At 45.7% G+C, this 13337-nt stretch overlaps 1 protein-coding gene across 3 annotated transcripts in view; it reads right to left on the reverse strand.

Annotated features, from left to right (window-relative positions):
• The window catches only part of LMTK2 (lemur tyrosine kinase 2), a 61352-nt gene that overhangs the window by 16364 nt on the left and 31651 nt on the right, over positions 1 to 13337 (reverse strand). For all 3 annotated transcript variants that reach the window (XM_054718170.1, XM_054718168.1, XM_054718171.1), the window contains 3 exons: positions 8063 to 8196; positions 3684 to 3768; positions 2347 to 2468 (listed from right to left, as the gene is read on the reverse strand). In XM_054718170.1, coding sequence (XP_054574145.1) covers positions 2347 to 2468; positions 3684 to 3768; positions 8063 to 8196 — 341 coding nt within the window. The remainder of the gene's footprint in view (positions 1 to 2346; positions 2469 to 3683; positions 3769 to 8062; positions 8197 to 13337) is intronic.

Consider the following 13337-nt stretch of genomic DNA (forward strand, 5'->3'; position numbering starts at 1 on the left):
GGGGTGCCAGAAGAAGAGAGAGAGCAAGATACTGAAAACCTATTTGAAAAAATAATGACAGAAAACTTCCCCCACCTGGTGAAAGAAATAGACTTACAAGTCCAGGAAGCACAGAGAACCTTGAACAAAAGGAATCCAAAGAGGACCACACCAAGACAAATCATAATTAAAATGCCAAGAGCAAAAGACAAAGAGAGAATATTAAAGGCAGCAAGAGAAAAACAGTTAGTTACCTACAAGGGAGCACCCATACAATTGTCAGCTGATTTCTCAACAGAAACTATGCAGGCCAGACGGGAGTGGCAAGAAATATTCAAAGGGATGAATAGCGAGAACCTACAACCAAGATTACTCTACCCAGCAAAACTATCATTCAGAATTGAAGGTCAGATAAAGAGCTTCACATATAAGAAAAAGCTAAAGGAGTTCATCACCACCAAACCAGTATTATAGGAAATGCTGAAAGGTATTCTTTAAGAAGAGGAAGAAGAAGAAAAAGGTAAAGATAAAAGTTATGAACAACAAATACATATCTATCAACAAGTGAATCTAAAAATTAAGTGAATAAAAAATCTGATGAACAGAATAAACTGGTGAATATAATAGAATCAGGGGCATAGAAAGGGAGTGGACTGACAATCCTCGGGGGGAAAGGGGTGTGGGGGGTGCGGGAAGAGACTGGACAAAAATCATACACCTACGGATGAGGACAGTGGGGAGGGGGTAAGGGCATGGGGTGGGGTGGGGACTGGGTGGATGGGAGCTATGTGGGGGAAAAAGAGGAACAACTATAATAATCTGAACAATAAAGATTTATTAAAAAAAAGAATTTGAAAGATCATGAAAATGACTTAAGAGTTCAGCAAAATAGTTAGATAGAAAATAAATATATTGAATTCTGAGTTTTATGGTAGAAAAAGAGTTCCATTCATAATGGTAGTAAATATGATAAAGTATCTAAAAGAAATCTTTACATGAACAACTCTTCCCTGTTGGACCCTCACATTTATTTTGTGTGTGTGTGTGTGTGTTTTGTTAATCTTCACCTGAGGATATGTTCCCACTGATTTTTAGAGAAAGTGGGAGGACAAGAGACAGAGAGAGACACATCAATTGGTTGCCTCCTACATGAGCCCTGACCAGGGCCAGGGATCGAGCCTGTGACCGAGGCACATGTCCTTGGCCGGAATCGAAGCTGGGACCCTACAGTCGCAGCCAACGCTCTATTCATTGAGCCAAACCGGCTAGAGCCCACCCATTTCTTGTTGTTATTCCCGTCGTTGGGGGCATGTTGCTGTTATGAAGGGATTTCCCTCCATCACTCTGCCAGCTATGTGTGTGCCCGGAGCGCCACCTGCCCAGCCTCTCCATGCCTCCAGGTGTGCGGCCGTTACCAAAGGCAGGAAGGCCCCTTCACCGCTGGTCCCCCTGCTCTCACGTCCACTGCCTGGCCCCACGGAAATGACCTCTGCTTCTCAAGTCAGACGGACACTGACTGAATCTTCACCTCCTCGACGTGGTCTCCGCATTTCTCTTCCACATTTCCTGCCTTCTGTCGTGCATGATTATCTCCTCTTTATGGCGATGGCTCCCAAACCGGGCTGAGCATGTGTGTTATCTGGGCAGCTTTCAGGAACACTTTGATATTTAGGATCCCCGCGTCCCCACGCACCCCCCAGAACGCTTAGCTGGTAGATGCCAGTGTGGCCTAGGAAATGGTTTTTCTGAAAAGCTCCCTACTGATTCTGATACCCAGCGAGGTTTGGATAATGATGGTTCACGTGACTGTGATCAATACCCACCAGAAGGCTTATCTGAATAAGCTGTATGGAGTTAAATAAATGTATTATCTGACATTGTATAATACAATATAACATGAATTAAATTCTCTGATGCTAATTTCAAATCAGTGAAAACAATCAGCATATTCAGTATCTAAGCTGAGAGACCATTTCTATCAGAGGAAATAAAAGGACCCACATTTCTCGATCCAGTTCAAGAGGTAAGAAGTACTTAGCCTTTCTGTGTTTTCATTCACTTCAATAAATATTTATTAAATTTGTATTACATGCCAGGCCCTGTGGTAGGCACAGAAAATGGACTTGGATCCCGCTTTTATGGAGCTTATTATTGTTGAATGGGTAAGAGAGGCAGTGTTCAAAAAGTTAATTATGTCACTGCAATGTGACTACTGCCATATCAATGCATACATTGTCATTTCCATACCACCAGGCACTCTTGAGTCCCTACATCTTATTTAATTACTTCCTTTAAGAAAGTGCTCCAGGAGAAAGAGTTAGGACTTTGCTACACAAAAGCCTAGTAGAATGGTAGATCAATACATACCAAATGTTACTGTACTTAGTTTGATCTGCAGTTAGTAGTCTGTCTTGAAAGCTGGTTACTAACTCTGGAGCAGTCCATCGCAGAGGGAAAACTTTTTTATCATCTGTTTCAATATAATCCTCCTGTTTTGTTAGAAAGCACACAGAATTTTGAATTCTCGCATACTTTTAATGAGCTCAGTATTTTAATTCCAGATCATTCCCAGAAAACAATACTCAACCCAAAAGAAAGTGGGCATAAAGAGAGACTTTCTGGGCGGAGGTGGGTGAGGGTTCTCCAGAGCCCCTGGGCTTCATGAGCTGGTCTCAGCACAAACACTCGCTCCAGGAAGGGACGCTGCATGTGATGCCCAGAACCCAGAGCTGGGCTCCATGCCCCGAACAGGGGAGTGTGCCAGTTAATAGGGCGCAGGCTTCAGAACTGACAGGCTGGGCTGCAAGTCCATGTTCAGCCATTAACCAGCTCGGTGACTCCAGGTAGGAAACAATGCCCGGCCTCTTCCCTCACCCATAAAGGGAGGTGACGCACGCCCTCCCTCTCTTCAGGGGGAGGGTTAAATGGGATGATGCAGGCAGCACCTCAGGGTGCCTGGTATATACAGTAAGTGCTCAAGACACTAGAGCTACTATAGCAACAAATGGCCAACTTATATTTGCATAATATTTTTTGGTTAAAAAGTACCGAGAGCCACACGAACCCCGTAACACAGCACAGGTGTTATCCTCGTGTTGCTGCTTAGAAAAGGAGGCCGGTGGCTTCGCCAGGGTCTCCCGGCAGCGTGGGGCGGACAGTTGCCTTCTTTGCCCCACATCCAGCTACCTCCTTCCCTTCAGTTGGGCTACACAAACACACAGATAAAACCTCATCTACTTCTTCCTCTCTTTGGGGATATATTTATGACAGTTTAAAGACCTAAACGACAAGCTTACTGAATTTGACCCAAAATTTTACTGAACAGAGAAGGGAGAAATAGTTATGTGGCATGTATATTTTATTATACACATGAATAATTACATTGTCCAAGTGCACTCTAACACTTGTTATACAGCATCAAACTATATCAATTACACCCAGTGTACGTCTTTTTAAACAAAGCATCAGGGAAGCTGAAACCCAGCCTCCAGTACAAAGTCACTGATTTAGAAAAACCACACATCAGACGCCAACACTCCCACTTCCATGACGGGAACCAACCTCTCTCCAAAAAGGCAGCCTGAACAAGATTCTCACCCCTCTTTCCGAGAAGGAGTGGCCTTCTGTGCTATTACCACCTTGGCGCCATGAACAATTACATCAGACTAACGACGAAGGAGAGAACCTGCGAACCTCTGGCTTACCTTGTACCTGCTGAATCCTATTCCGTAGTCTCCCACTTTCACATTTAGATCCGAGGTAAGAAAACAATTCCGCAGGGCTAAGTCGCTGAAAACAGAGAGAGGGAAGTGAACTCCAGAACAAGGAAAATCCGTGACCAGAAAACGTGACAGGACATCGCTATGGAAAAAGGCTTTCTCTGGGAATCAGAGTAGTATTTTGAGCTCCCTACTTAATAATTTATATTTTAAAATTATTTTTTTATAGAAAATGGATTATATATCATATTTTAGTGACTTAAATAGTGGAGATGATCAGATATTTTTGCAACTAGCTATGACAGCTAAGGTCAAATACTGAGCATGTCTGTACCTTGTGCTGCATTAACACCAGGTTTATGGGTCCTTTCCTAGTCAAGGAGTGGTCCAGAAAGAACTCTAAAATACTATTGTCTAAATTGTCTGAATATTTTTTACAATAACCTGTATTACTTGAGTAATAGTCTAGTAAAGATTAATAAAGTTAAAACTTCAAGCCCCCCCCCCCCCCCCCCAGTTTACATTATTAAACCTGTTTGTGTTTAACTTCCTTTTCAGGGACATGCAGGCATGAGGAGGCGGCCCTTTTCAAATTACTCTCGTCTCCTCCAAACTCCTCCTCTCCACCAGGGAGCGAAAGAGGACATTTGCAAGAGTTACTTAAAACAATTTATATAGTTTATTTAAGAACAAACTGATTTTCAGAAACACATAATTTGAAAAATAATTACTTTTCTTAAAGGAACTTCCTATATAGACAACAGATTAAATTTCTTTTATTTTGGCTTTAGTCCTTGGAATTTTTTAAATCATCAACTGGAATACATATAAAAAAAGCCACTAAATTAAAAATGAATTTATAGTTTTAAATCATGAATAAAAGTTATCAAAAACTGAAAATCTATAGTCCAAAATTTAAAATGTTTGTCTTTATATGATAGAAGACCAAACACTTAAACTAACTCTTAAATTCTTCCTTTCAAAGATTTTAATTTCCAAAGCTCACATCTGAAATATAATAATGAGAATGACAACAGCAATAACTAACACTGATATAATTCAATGGCAACTTGGTATATAAAACCCTGATGCAATTACATGCTAATGGCTAATGTTTACAAAGCACTTACTTTACACACCTCGTTTCTCTAAGCCCGTTACGGTGTCGTTAGCTCATTTAATGTTCACGTCAAACCTCTGAGGTGGATACTACTCTTTTCCCCATTTATAGACCGCCAACCCGGGCACAGAGAAGCGAAGAGCCTTTGTCAGGGTCCCAAAGCTGACAGGACAGCAGCATTTCACCTTTTCAACACCAGCCACTCCCCATGCACTGCGTTAACAGCCAGAGCGCTGCACCTGCGTATGGCTGGTTCTTCATAAACATGTGCTGATCTGAATTTCCAGTTAATCTCCCAAATAATCAAATTACACGAAATTCCTCTCTACACATTCTGTTTACACACGGTGATGTTCGGCATTCCATCCAGAAGCCTTCAGACCTGTGGATGTGTCTGGGGAAAACCTGGGCCCCCGCCCCCCGACTCCATTGCTACAAACAATAGAGAAACTTCCAATCTTAAGAACAGAATTGGCCCCTACGTTTTGGGAAGAGGGAAAGGGACGGAGGGAGCAGAAGTAGCATGCCATTTGAGGGCAGAAACAGGAAAGCGCTGTAAGGGGGCAGCTTTCCCCACGGGACTGAAAGCTGCGCAGGTTTTGCCAACAGAGGTCCTGCTGCTGAGCACCACCGATGAGCACCTCCGGAGTTTCTATAAACAGACCCTTCTCAGCCTCCCACACCTCCTCCCGAGACGAGAAGTAAAAGCTGGTGCCAGCTTCCGACAGGGGCGTGTGCGCCCTCTCAGGCCCTTCGGGGCTCCGGACACTTTCTGCTCAGGCCATTCAAGCCATTCCCGGCCTGCCCGCTTCCCCCCACTCCTTACTCGTGGTCGCTGTAGGCATCTAGACTTCAAATGTGAAGGTCAGGTGAAAGATGGGACGTTATGTGCAAAAGGCACCTGCACACTGTAAATGGCACTGCAAACCTCTAACCCAGCTCCGCTGAGTCTCAGGGCAGAAGGGGTGCCTCTCCTAACAGCCGGCGCTAAGGAGGAAGACAGTGGTGTGACGGGAATTTCTGCTAAGCCTGCTCCCTCCCTCCGCTCCCCACACGCCAGTCCCCACTGTCAGGCCTGGCACTGGCCTCAGCCCCACGGCTGGGAACTGGGGGACTCTGGGCAAGTGACCTAACACATCAGAGCCTCAGTGCCCTCACGAACAACAGGGCTGGACTGCAAGGGCTGCCTTCCTAAGGATGAAATCACACAGGAACCGGTGAGTGCTGCCCAGAGTCCAGATGACAGTGAGATCATTGAGTCAGAAATCGGTAAAAAGCAGATACGCTCTGAAGCCCAAAACATGCAGAGCTCAAGAGGAGAGAAGCACAAGGTGCAGCTTCTCGACAGCAGCGTGGCCTCCTGACGTCAATGCCGGTTCCGTCAGGAAACCAAACACGCCAGGGTATGCTCCCTCCCAGCCGAGAAACAGGTCTGTGGGAGGCTGCCAGCACCCCGGCTCTGAAAGGCTCTCTCGAGGCTCTGGCTCGCTCCCCTTGGCAGCGCCTACTGTCGCCTCAGCTGTCAGTGACTGCACACGACGCAGCCACCCGCGAGACTGGGGCTGACAGACACAGGGACTGGGAGCTCACGGTTCTGAGGAGTCCCCACCCGACTTGTCCTCAACTCGCACCCGATCTGGAGTTTACCCATCTGCAAAAGGACTGCTCTCGTGAACAGCTCAATGCCACTGCAGCCATTTTTCAGAACCGACCACACCCCCACTCACTCCTGTGCTTTCTTGAGTAATCTGAATTCCTGGTAGCAAATGGCAAGCAAAATGACCGCAAGTTACTGAATGTCATGCATGTCCTGTGCTGACTGCACGCTGCCCAAAGCCAGGCCTGGCTCTCTCCGTAAACGACAGCAGAGGAACGTCTACCGGGTGCCTCCCCACAGCAGCTTCCCAATGCAGCCCACAGCTTCCAGCTGGACATTTCCAACCAACACAGAAAACCTGACTTTGAGTCAGCCAATAACTATTCTAAATTCCAACTTTAACAATGCTCTACCGCCCTGGCCGGTTTGATTCTCATTCAGGGCACATGCCAGGGTTGTGGGCATGATCCCCAGTAGAGGGCGTGCAGGAGGCAGCTGATTGATGTTTCTCTATCTCCCTCTCCCTTCCTCCCTCTCTCTCAAATCAATACAATCTTTAAAAAATTGTCATTCTATAAATATATCCCAGTCTAACCTTCCTTTTGAAAAAAAATTTTTTTATTGTTTTTTAGAGAGAGGAAGGGAGAGGGAGAGATAGAAACATCAATGAGAGAGAGGAACATCATCGAATGGCTGCCTCCTCCATGCGCCCTCCTGGGGATTGAGCCCAAAACCCAGGCATGTGCCCTGACCAGGAATCGAACCTTGTGACCTCTTGGTTCCTGACACTCAACCACTTAACCACACCAGCCGAGCCAACCTGCCTTTTAAAAAACATAATGTTTCATAGACATTCCTTCACATCAATACACATAGGTGTCCCTTTTTAGGTCTTTAGATTATTAAGAGTTAAATGTTAATTAAATTCAACTAAAGAGACACTGCCTGGTTTCCCAGGAGACCCAAGAAATAATTTTAAACATAAATCAGAGCTCAAAGGCTAGAGAATAAGCAGAACTCTCTGGGTTCAGAGAACCATCAGATCAGGTAGGGCTCAAAGCCCCTTGTTGTTTTAATTACAAAATTACATCCATGATCTGAACACAACGTGCTCCAGGGAGCCGCGGTTGTGTGAGTAGGACCAGACAGTTTTGACAGGGAGGTGTTTACCCACCGCTGTGCTGCTCACACAACCGCTGACCTCCTGCACCACTCGGCAGGCCTCTGGAGCCCTGGCCAGAAACCAGTGCTAAGACCTGCCGTGAGCCTCCTGGGCCCTCATCCTCTCCAGGGCAGTGACGTGGGACACACCGTGAGACCTAGCAGGTAGAACCGGAACCTAAGGCTGACGTGACAAGGACACGGGAGATGCCAGGGGGTAGACTCGGGATGTTTCTTCTCATGCAGAGCAATGTGTAACTTGGTACAGTCTTTGAAATTGGGGAATAATTCCTAGAGCTTAGGCTGTATTACGACATTGCGTCCCCCGGTATTGATTTAAACGAAGCCCAACTTATTCTGACACTGGGAAGCACAGGACCGCTTCTGCGATGTAAGCCGGAGTGGACTCTCCAGCCCGTCTCTTGGAGCTTTTCACAGGCCCTTTGACCAACTGCACGGCCTCCCCCCACCGCCGGCCGGACCCACCTGTGCAGGAAGTGCAGCTTGTGCATGGCCGCCAGCCCCGAGGCGATCTCACACGCCATCCGCTGCAGCAGCATGGTCTGCGAGTCCCCCCGAAGGTGCTCCTGCTCGTGGCGCAGGTACGCTTTCAGATCGCCCTGCAAAGACCAGTTCAGTTCGCTGTTACAAGCAGACAACAAAGGGGCAACTAAACATGTGCCTTAACGGGCATTAGTTACTAAGATTACTTATTAGAAATTACTTAGAGTTAGCTCAATAAAGCATCACAGACTGAACAAGTTTCAAATTACAAAATACTTCAACCAAATACTTCAAAGGTATAGAAAACACTCTTCACCTTTAGGGTCATTCTAATTAAAGGCCAGCTCATCTCTGTTCTATAAACCCCGTAAGACAGAACAGTGAGAAAGGGAACTGTGCAATGGCGCACGATTTAATCTAAGACAGGAGTAGAAACGTGCAGGGAACAGAGAGGATGAGAGTGAAGGAAACGGTGCCCCTAGCACTACCGGTGGGGATGCCTGGAGACACAGGGCCAGAGGGCACCCCATCATGAAGGCTACTGCCCAGGCACTCGTGAACAAGGCCGAGGGACAGAGCAATGGGAACGGGAAAAGGAAGGGCAGTAAGTGCAGCACTGGGGCCAACGGCCTCAGGTGTCTGCCAGCTTCCCCAAGGCCCGTGTTGGGCAAAGACCACGGTGAGAAAGACATTCCAGTCCCTCAGGAAAAATTCATGAGGCCAAGCAGCCTACTCGAAGGACGGCAGCATGGGCAGGAAGATGCACAAACTCCCCCTCAGCATGCACTACGCGTACATTCAACGCTGAGCTCCCAGGGACTCCGCCGGCTCCCATGTTGCTCCTGGCTTTATTTCATGACTAATTCATTCTAATTCCAGGCTGCGTGCTTTCGGGAATTCACTTTGGAGGAAATAAGTACTCTCCATTCTCTACCATACGATTAAATATTTATTGATGTGATTTAATTCCAAATTAAAGCTTTATACAATCATGCTAAGCTCTCCCCAGCATGGAGTGGTGGGAATAAAGGCAGATTTGGATGACAATAAATTAACCCAGAAAAAGTCCAGCAAAAAAGTCCAGGCCTACGGGCTATGGGATTTTTATAAGGTAGATCACATGGAAACTAAGTATGAAAACAAATAGCTTAATTTATTTATATTACCAATGAAATGGCAGCTTAAACTCATTTGATAACCCCTTTCCAGAAGTACCCATCTGCGATAAAAATTACCCCACACCAGGTAGCATTACATTGGCTGTGTCTGGCTAATTCTCAAAGCAAACAGAAGCTTCTGGCAAACCAGGAACACTTCACGAAGAGATTCTGGCCATGAAGGCGGAGGAAGGGCAGAGTGGGCGCAGTGACTGTTCAAGGTTATCTGAGATATATTCATTACCACTCACTGTTCTTAAAATATCTTCTCTCCACAACCGATGCCACTCCCCAAATTTCACTAGAAGACAAATAGCGAACAGGAGATTCTGCTCCTAATGCTAACACTCCTAGGGTTTCTGCTGGGCAAAAACTCAAAGCCTCTCCCCACAGGTCTCTAACCTGGGGCGAGGAGTTTACGTCAGCGATTACAAGGAGCCTGAGCAGTTTCTCATGGGGGAGATTTGTGATGACTGGCAGGATCCAGGGTTAGATCTATGGTCTAGAAAGATCCTTAAGAGCTCTCCATTTAAAAGAAAAATCTGAATAAAACCTTTAATTATATAATAAAAATGTTCCTATTATATAAGTACTAAACATTGACCCATTCTATCTAAAACAAAGCTGTTTTTCAATGTCTAGTTTGTTTTATTTATGTTTTAACGATGTTTAGTGAGTAGTCGGATTACTGCTTTGGTTTGCTATTAAAAATTCCCAACACTGCCCTAGCCAGTTTGGCTCAGTGAACTCAGTTTGGCTCAGTTCAGCCTGGGGACTGAAGCGTCCCGGGTTAGATTCCGGTCAAGGAACTATGCCCAGGTTGCAGGCTCAATCCCCAGTGTGGGGTGTGCAGGAGGCAGCTGATCAATAATTCTCTCTCATCATTGATATTTCTATCTCTCTCTCCCTTCTCCCTTCCTCTCTGAAATAAATTAAATATATATATATATATTTTTTTTAAATGCCCAACACTTAAAAAATAGCAATGTATTCTGAAAAATAGTTTCCTTTATCCCAGTTTAAAAATGTCTCAGATCCTCCCCAAAATCCAAAAAAAATCAAAAAGAAAAATTTGACACTAGATGGCAGCAAAGTGCTATACGTACAAAGAACTCAGATAACAGAACAACAAATGGGAATGACTTCTTGAGTCATTCAGTGAATAATAGACGTTTAAATGGATTACTTAAATTCCAACACAAACTGCCATGAGGGTTTTATTCAGTTTTTGACAGGATACTGAGAAAAATTAATTAATTTCAATACAATGTAAACACCAAACAATTAAATAGCTTTGTAACTGAAAATTTAGTTATTTATGTTTGATAGGATGACTTGGTGGTGGAGGGGGAGGAAGTTATAATTTTTAAACAAAACTGAATGAAAGGATGAATGAATAGCCTACATAGCCACATATTAAGCATTGCTGACTATCATCACAGCTGTAGCCCCAGGGACCCAGTCCCTGTCTCTACAACTATTTTTTCTCACTACCACTTGAACCCCAACACCCCCGTCTCCATCCACCTTTACGCACCTCCACATCTCTGTCTGTTATTATGGACCAGAGGCCCGGTGCACGGATTCGTGTACCGGTGAGGTCCCTCGGCCAGGCCTGCAGGGATTGGGCCAAAACCTGCAGTCTGACATCCCCCGAGGGGTCCCAGAGTGCAAGAGGGCACTCTGCTAAGTTGTTGTTGCTCGGCAGCTCCTGCATTGAGCACCTGCCCCCTGGTGGTCAGTGTGCACCATAGCTACTGGCTGGTTGGCCAGTCGCTTAGGCTTTTATATATATAGATTAGTCACCCCGTTGCCTTCCTAAGCTCAACCTCTTGGTGAGCCCATCCCTTCTGCCGCTCTAATGCTCAAATACCTCTCAGGTAAATCCAACAAAGAACCAAACACGTTTCCTGGGCCCCCACTCCTCTCCCGCTGCCATCCCAGTTCCCTCCTCTCTTCCCAGATAACCCTCACAAGGCTGGTCTGTCTGCTATTCCTCCTCCTGGCCTCCCACTCTCTCTTAATCCTTCACTCCCCCAACCCCCCTGCTCCTCCCCCCACGCTCAGCTGCAGCTGCTCCCAAGGGGCTATGGCTGACGGCCTCTGCCACATGCTGGTCACTGGTCCAAGTCTCACCAGCATAGCCAAGTGATGGGCCCATCCCATTTCCCCACAGCCTCCGGGCTTTCTTCCTGTCCCACTGGCCACTCCCTTCTCATGCCCTTTCTTGGATCCTCCCCCTCACTGATCTGTAAGTGCTGCCACACCCCCGGGCTCAGTCCTTGGTCCTCATCACTGTGACACGCACTCCTGGGTGATTCTACCCACCCCATGGCTTGTAAATAAATCACTCAAATACATTTCCTGGCCCCAAACCCCTCCATCTCCTGAGCCCGAGGCTCATTTGTCCAATTGCTGACTTGATACCCTTTCCCGGATGACCTAAGAGACACCTCAAACCTCACATGTCCTGCGTGAAACTCCACAATCTGTTCTTTCTCAGCAGTGGCACCGCTTTCCCAGTGGGTCAGACCAAAACCTCCCGCCTCCACCCTGAGCAGCCACTGCTTAAAATCACGCCCAGTCCGAACTGGCACTTTGTTTGCTTGTCTGTCCTTCCCGCCAGAAATAAGCTACCCAGGGCTGGGGCTCTGTCTGATTCTGTGTCCCCAGAATCTACAACAGCATGAGTTCGGCAAATATAGCCCTTCCTCTGTAGCCACAGGTTCCCCACCAAACACAGACCAAACACAGATCAAACATATTTGAAAGTTACATTGCTGCTGACATGTACTAGTAGTTGGACCCACAATGATCGCATCTGAACTGAATATGTAGATTTTTTTTTTTGTTACCACACAGTATACACTATTTATATACCATTTACATTTTAGTAGGTATTATAAGTAATCTAGAGATGACTTAAAGTATACAGGAGGGCCCCAGCCAGATGGCTGGGTGCAGCGTCATCCCCTATACTAAAACAGTTGTGGGTTCAATTCCCCGTCAAGGCACATACCTAGGTTGCAGGTTCAATCCCTGGTATGGGCACATATAGGAGGCAACCTATTGATGTTTTTCTCACACATCAATGTTTCTCTCTCTCTTTCTCTCCCTCCATCTCTCTCTAAAATCAATAAACATATCCTCAGGTGAGGGTTAAAAAGAAAAAAGTATACATGGGGATGTGCATGGATTATATGCAAATACGACACCATTGTACATAAGGGTCTTGAGCATCTGTGGATTTTGGAATCTGGGTGGATTCTGGAACCAATTCCGTGGATATCGAGGGACATCATTGTTTAATGTGGGTATCACTGCTTAATGAGTGAGGGGGAAAGAAAAACTTTCTGAGAAGTTCTAAAAGATGTTCTCCCAAATTAAAGTTGAGACAATAATTTTCCACAAAGCAGTCCATCATATTTCAATTTAACAATATAATAATGAATTTAGGAGAAAATCTCTAGTGTCAACATTTTATTGGGCTTAATATTTATTACTTCATTACTCTGCACACTCAAGCTAGCCAAAAAGAGGCAATATGTAAAGTATTTTACTTTAGCCGAAGCCGGTTTGGCTCAGTGGATAGAGCGTCGGCCTTCGGACTGAAAGGTCCCAGGTTCGATTCCGGTCAAGGGCTTGTACCTTGGTTGCGGGCACATCCCCAGTAGGGGGTGTGCAGGAGGCAGCTGGTCGATGTTTCTCTCTCATCGATGTTTCTAACTCTCTATCCCTCTCCCTTCCACTCTGTAAAAAATCAATAAAATATATTTTAAAAAAAAAGAAAGTATTTTACTTTAAGTAAAATCTAACTGATTCTGTTTGGAAGTTTTATCTTTGTTAACTAGGAAATGCAACAGATTTTACTTCAAGAAGAGGGAGTGTGGACTGTTCTGAAACTCAGAGTACACCTGAACCTCAGACTGTACTTCTCCAGACACAACTGAAACAGGTGCCAGCCACATGTGTAATTTTAAATGTTCTAGTGGCATCAAATTCCTGAAGAGAACAGCTTCCCCGCGCGTTCACCTGACGCATCAACTCCAGGTGTGCACCTCGGTGCCCAGCAGTGAGGGCCTGTGACAGGAGGGAGGGCA

This window comes from Eptesicus fuscus, chromosome 6, assembly GCF_027574615.1.
Source record: "Eptesicus fuscus isolate TK198812 chromosome 6, DD_ASM_mEF_20220401, whole genome shotgun sequence".
In the NCBI taxonomy this organism is placed as follows: Eukaryota; Metazoa; Chordata; class Mammalia; order Chiroptera; family Vespertilionidae; genus Eptesicus; species Eptesicus fuscus.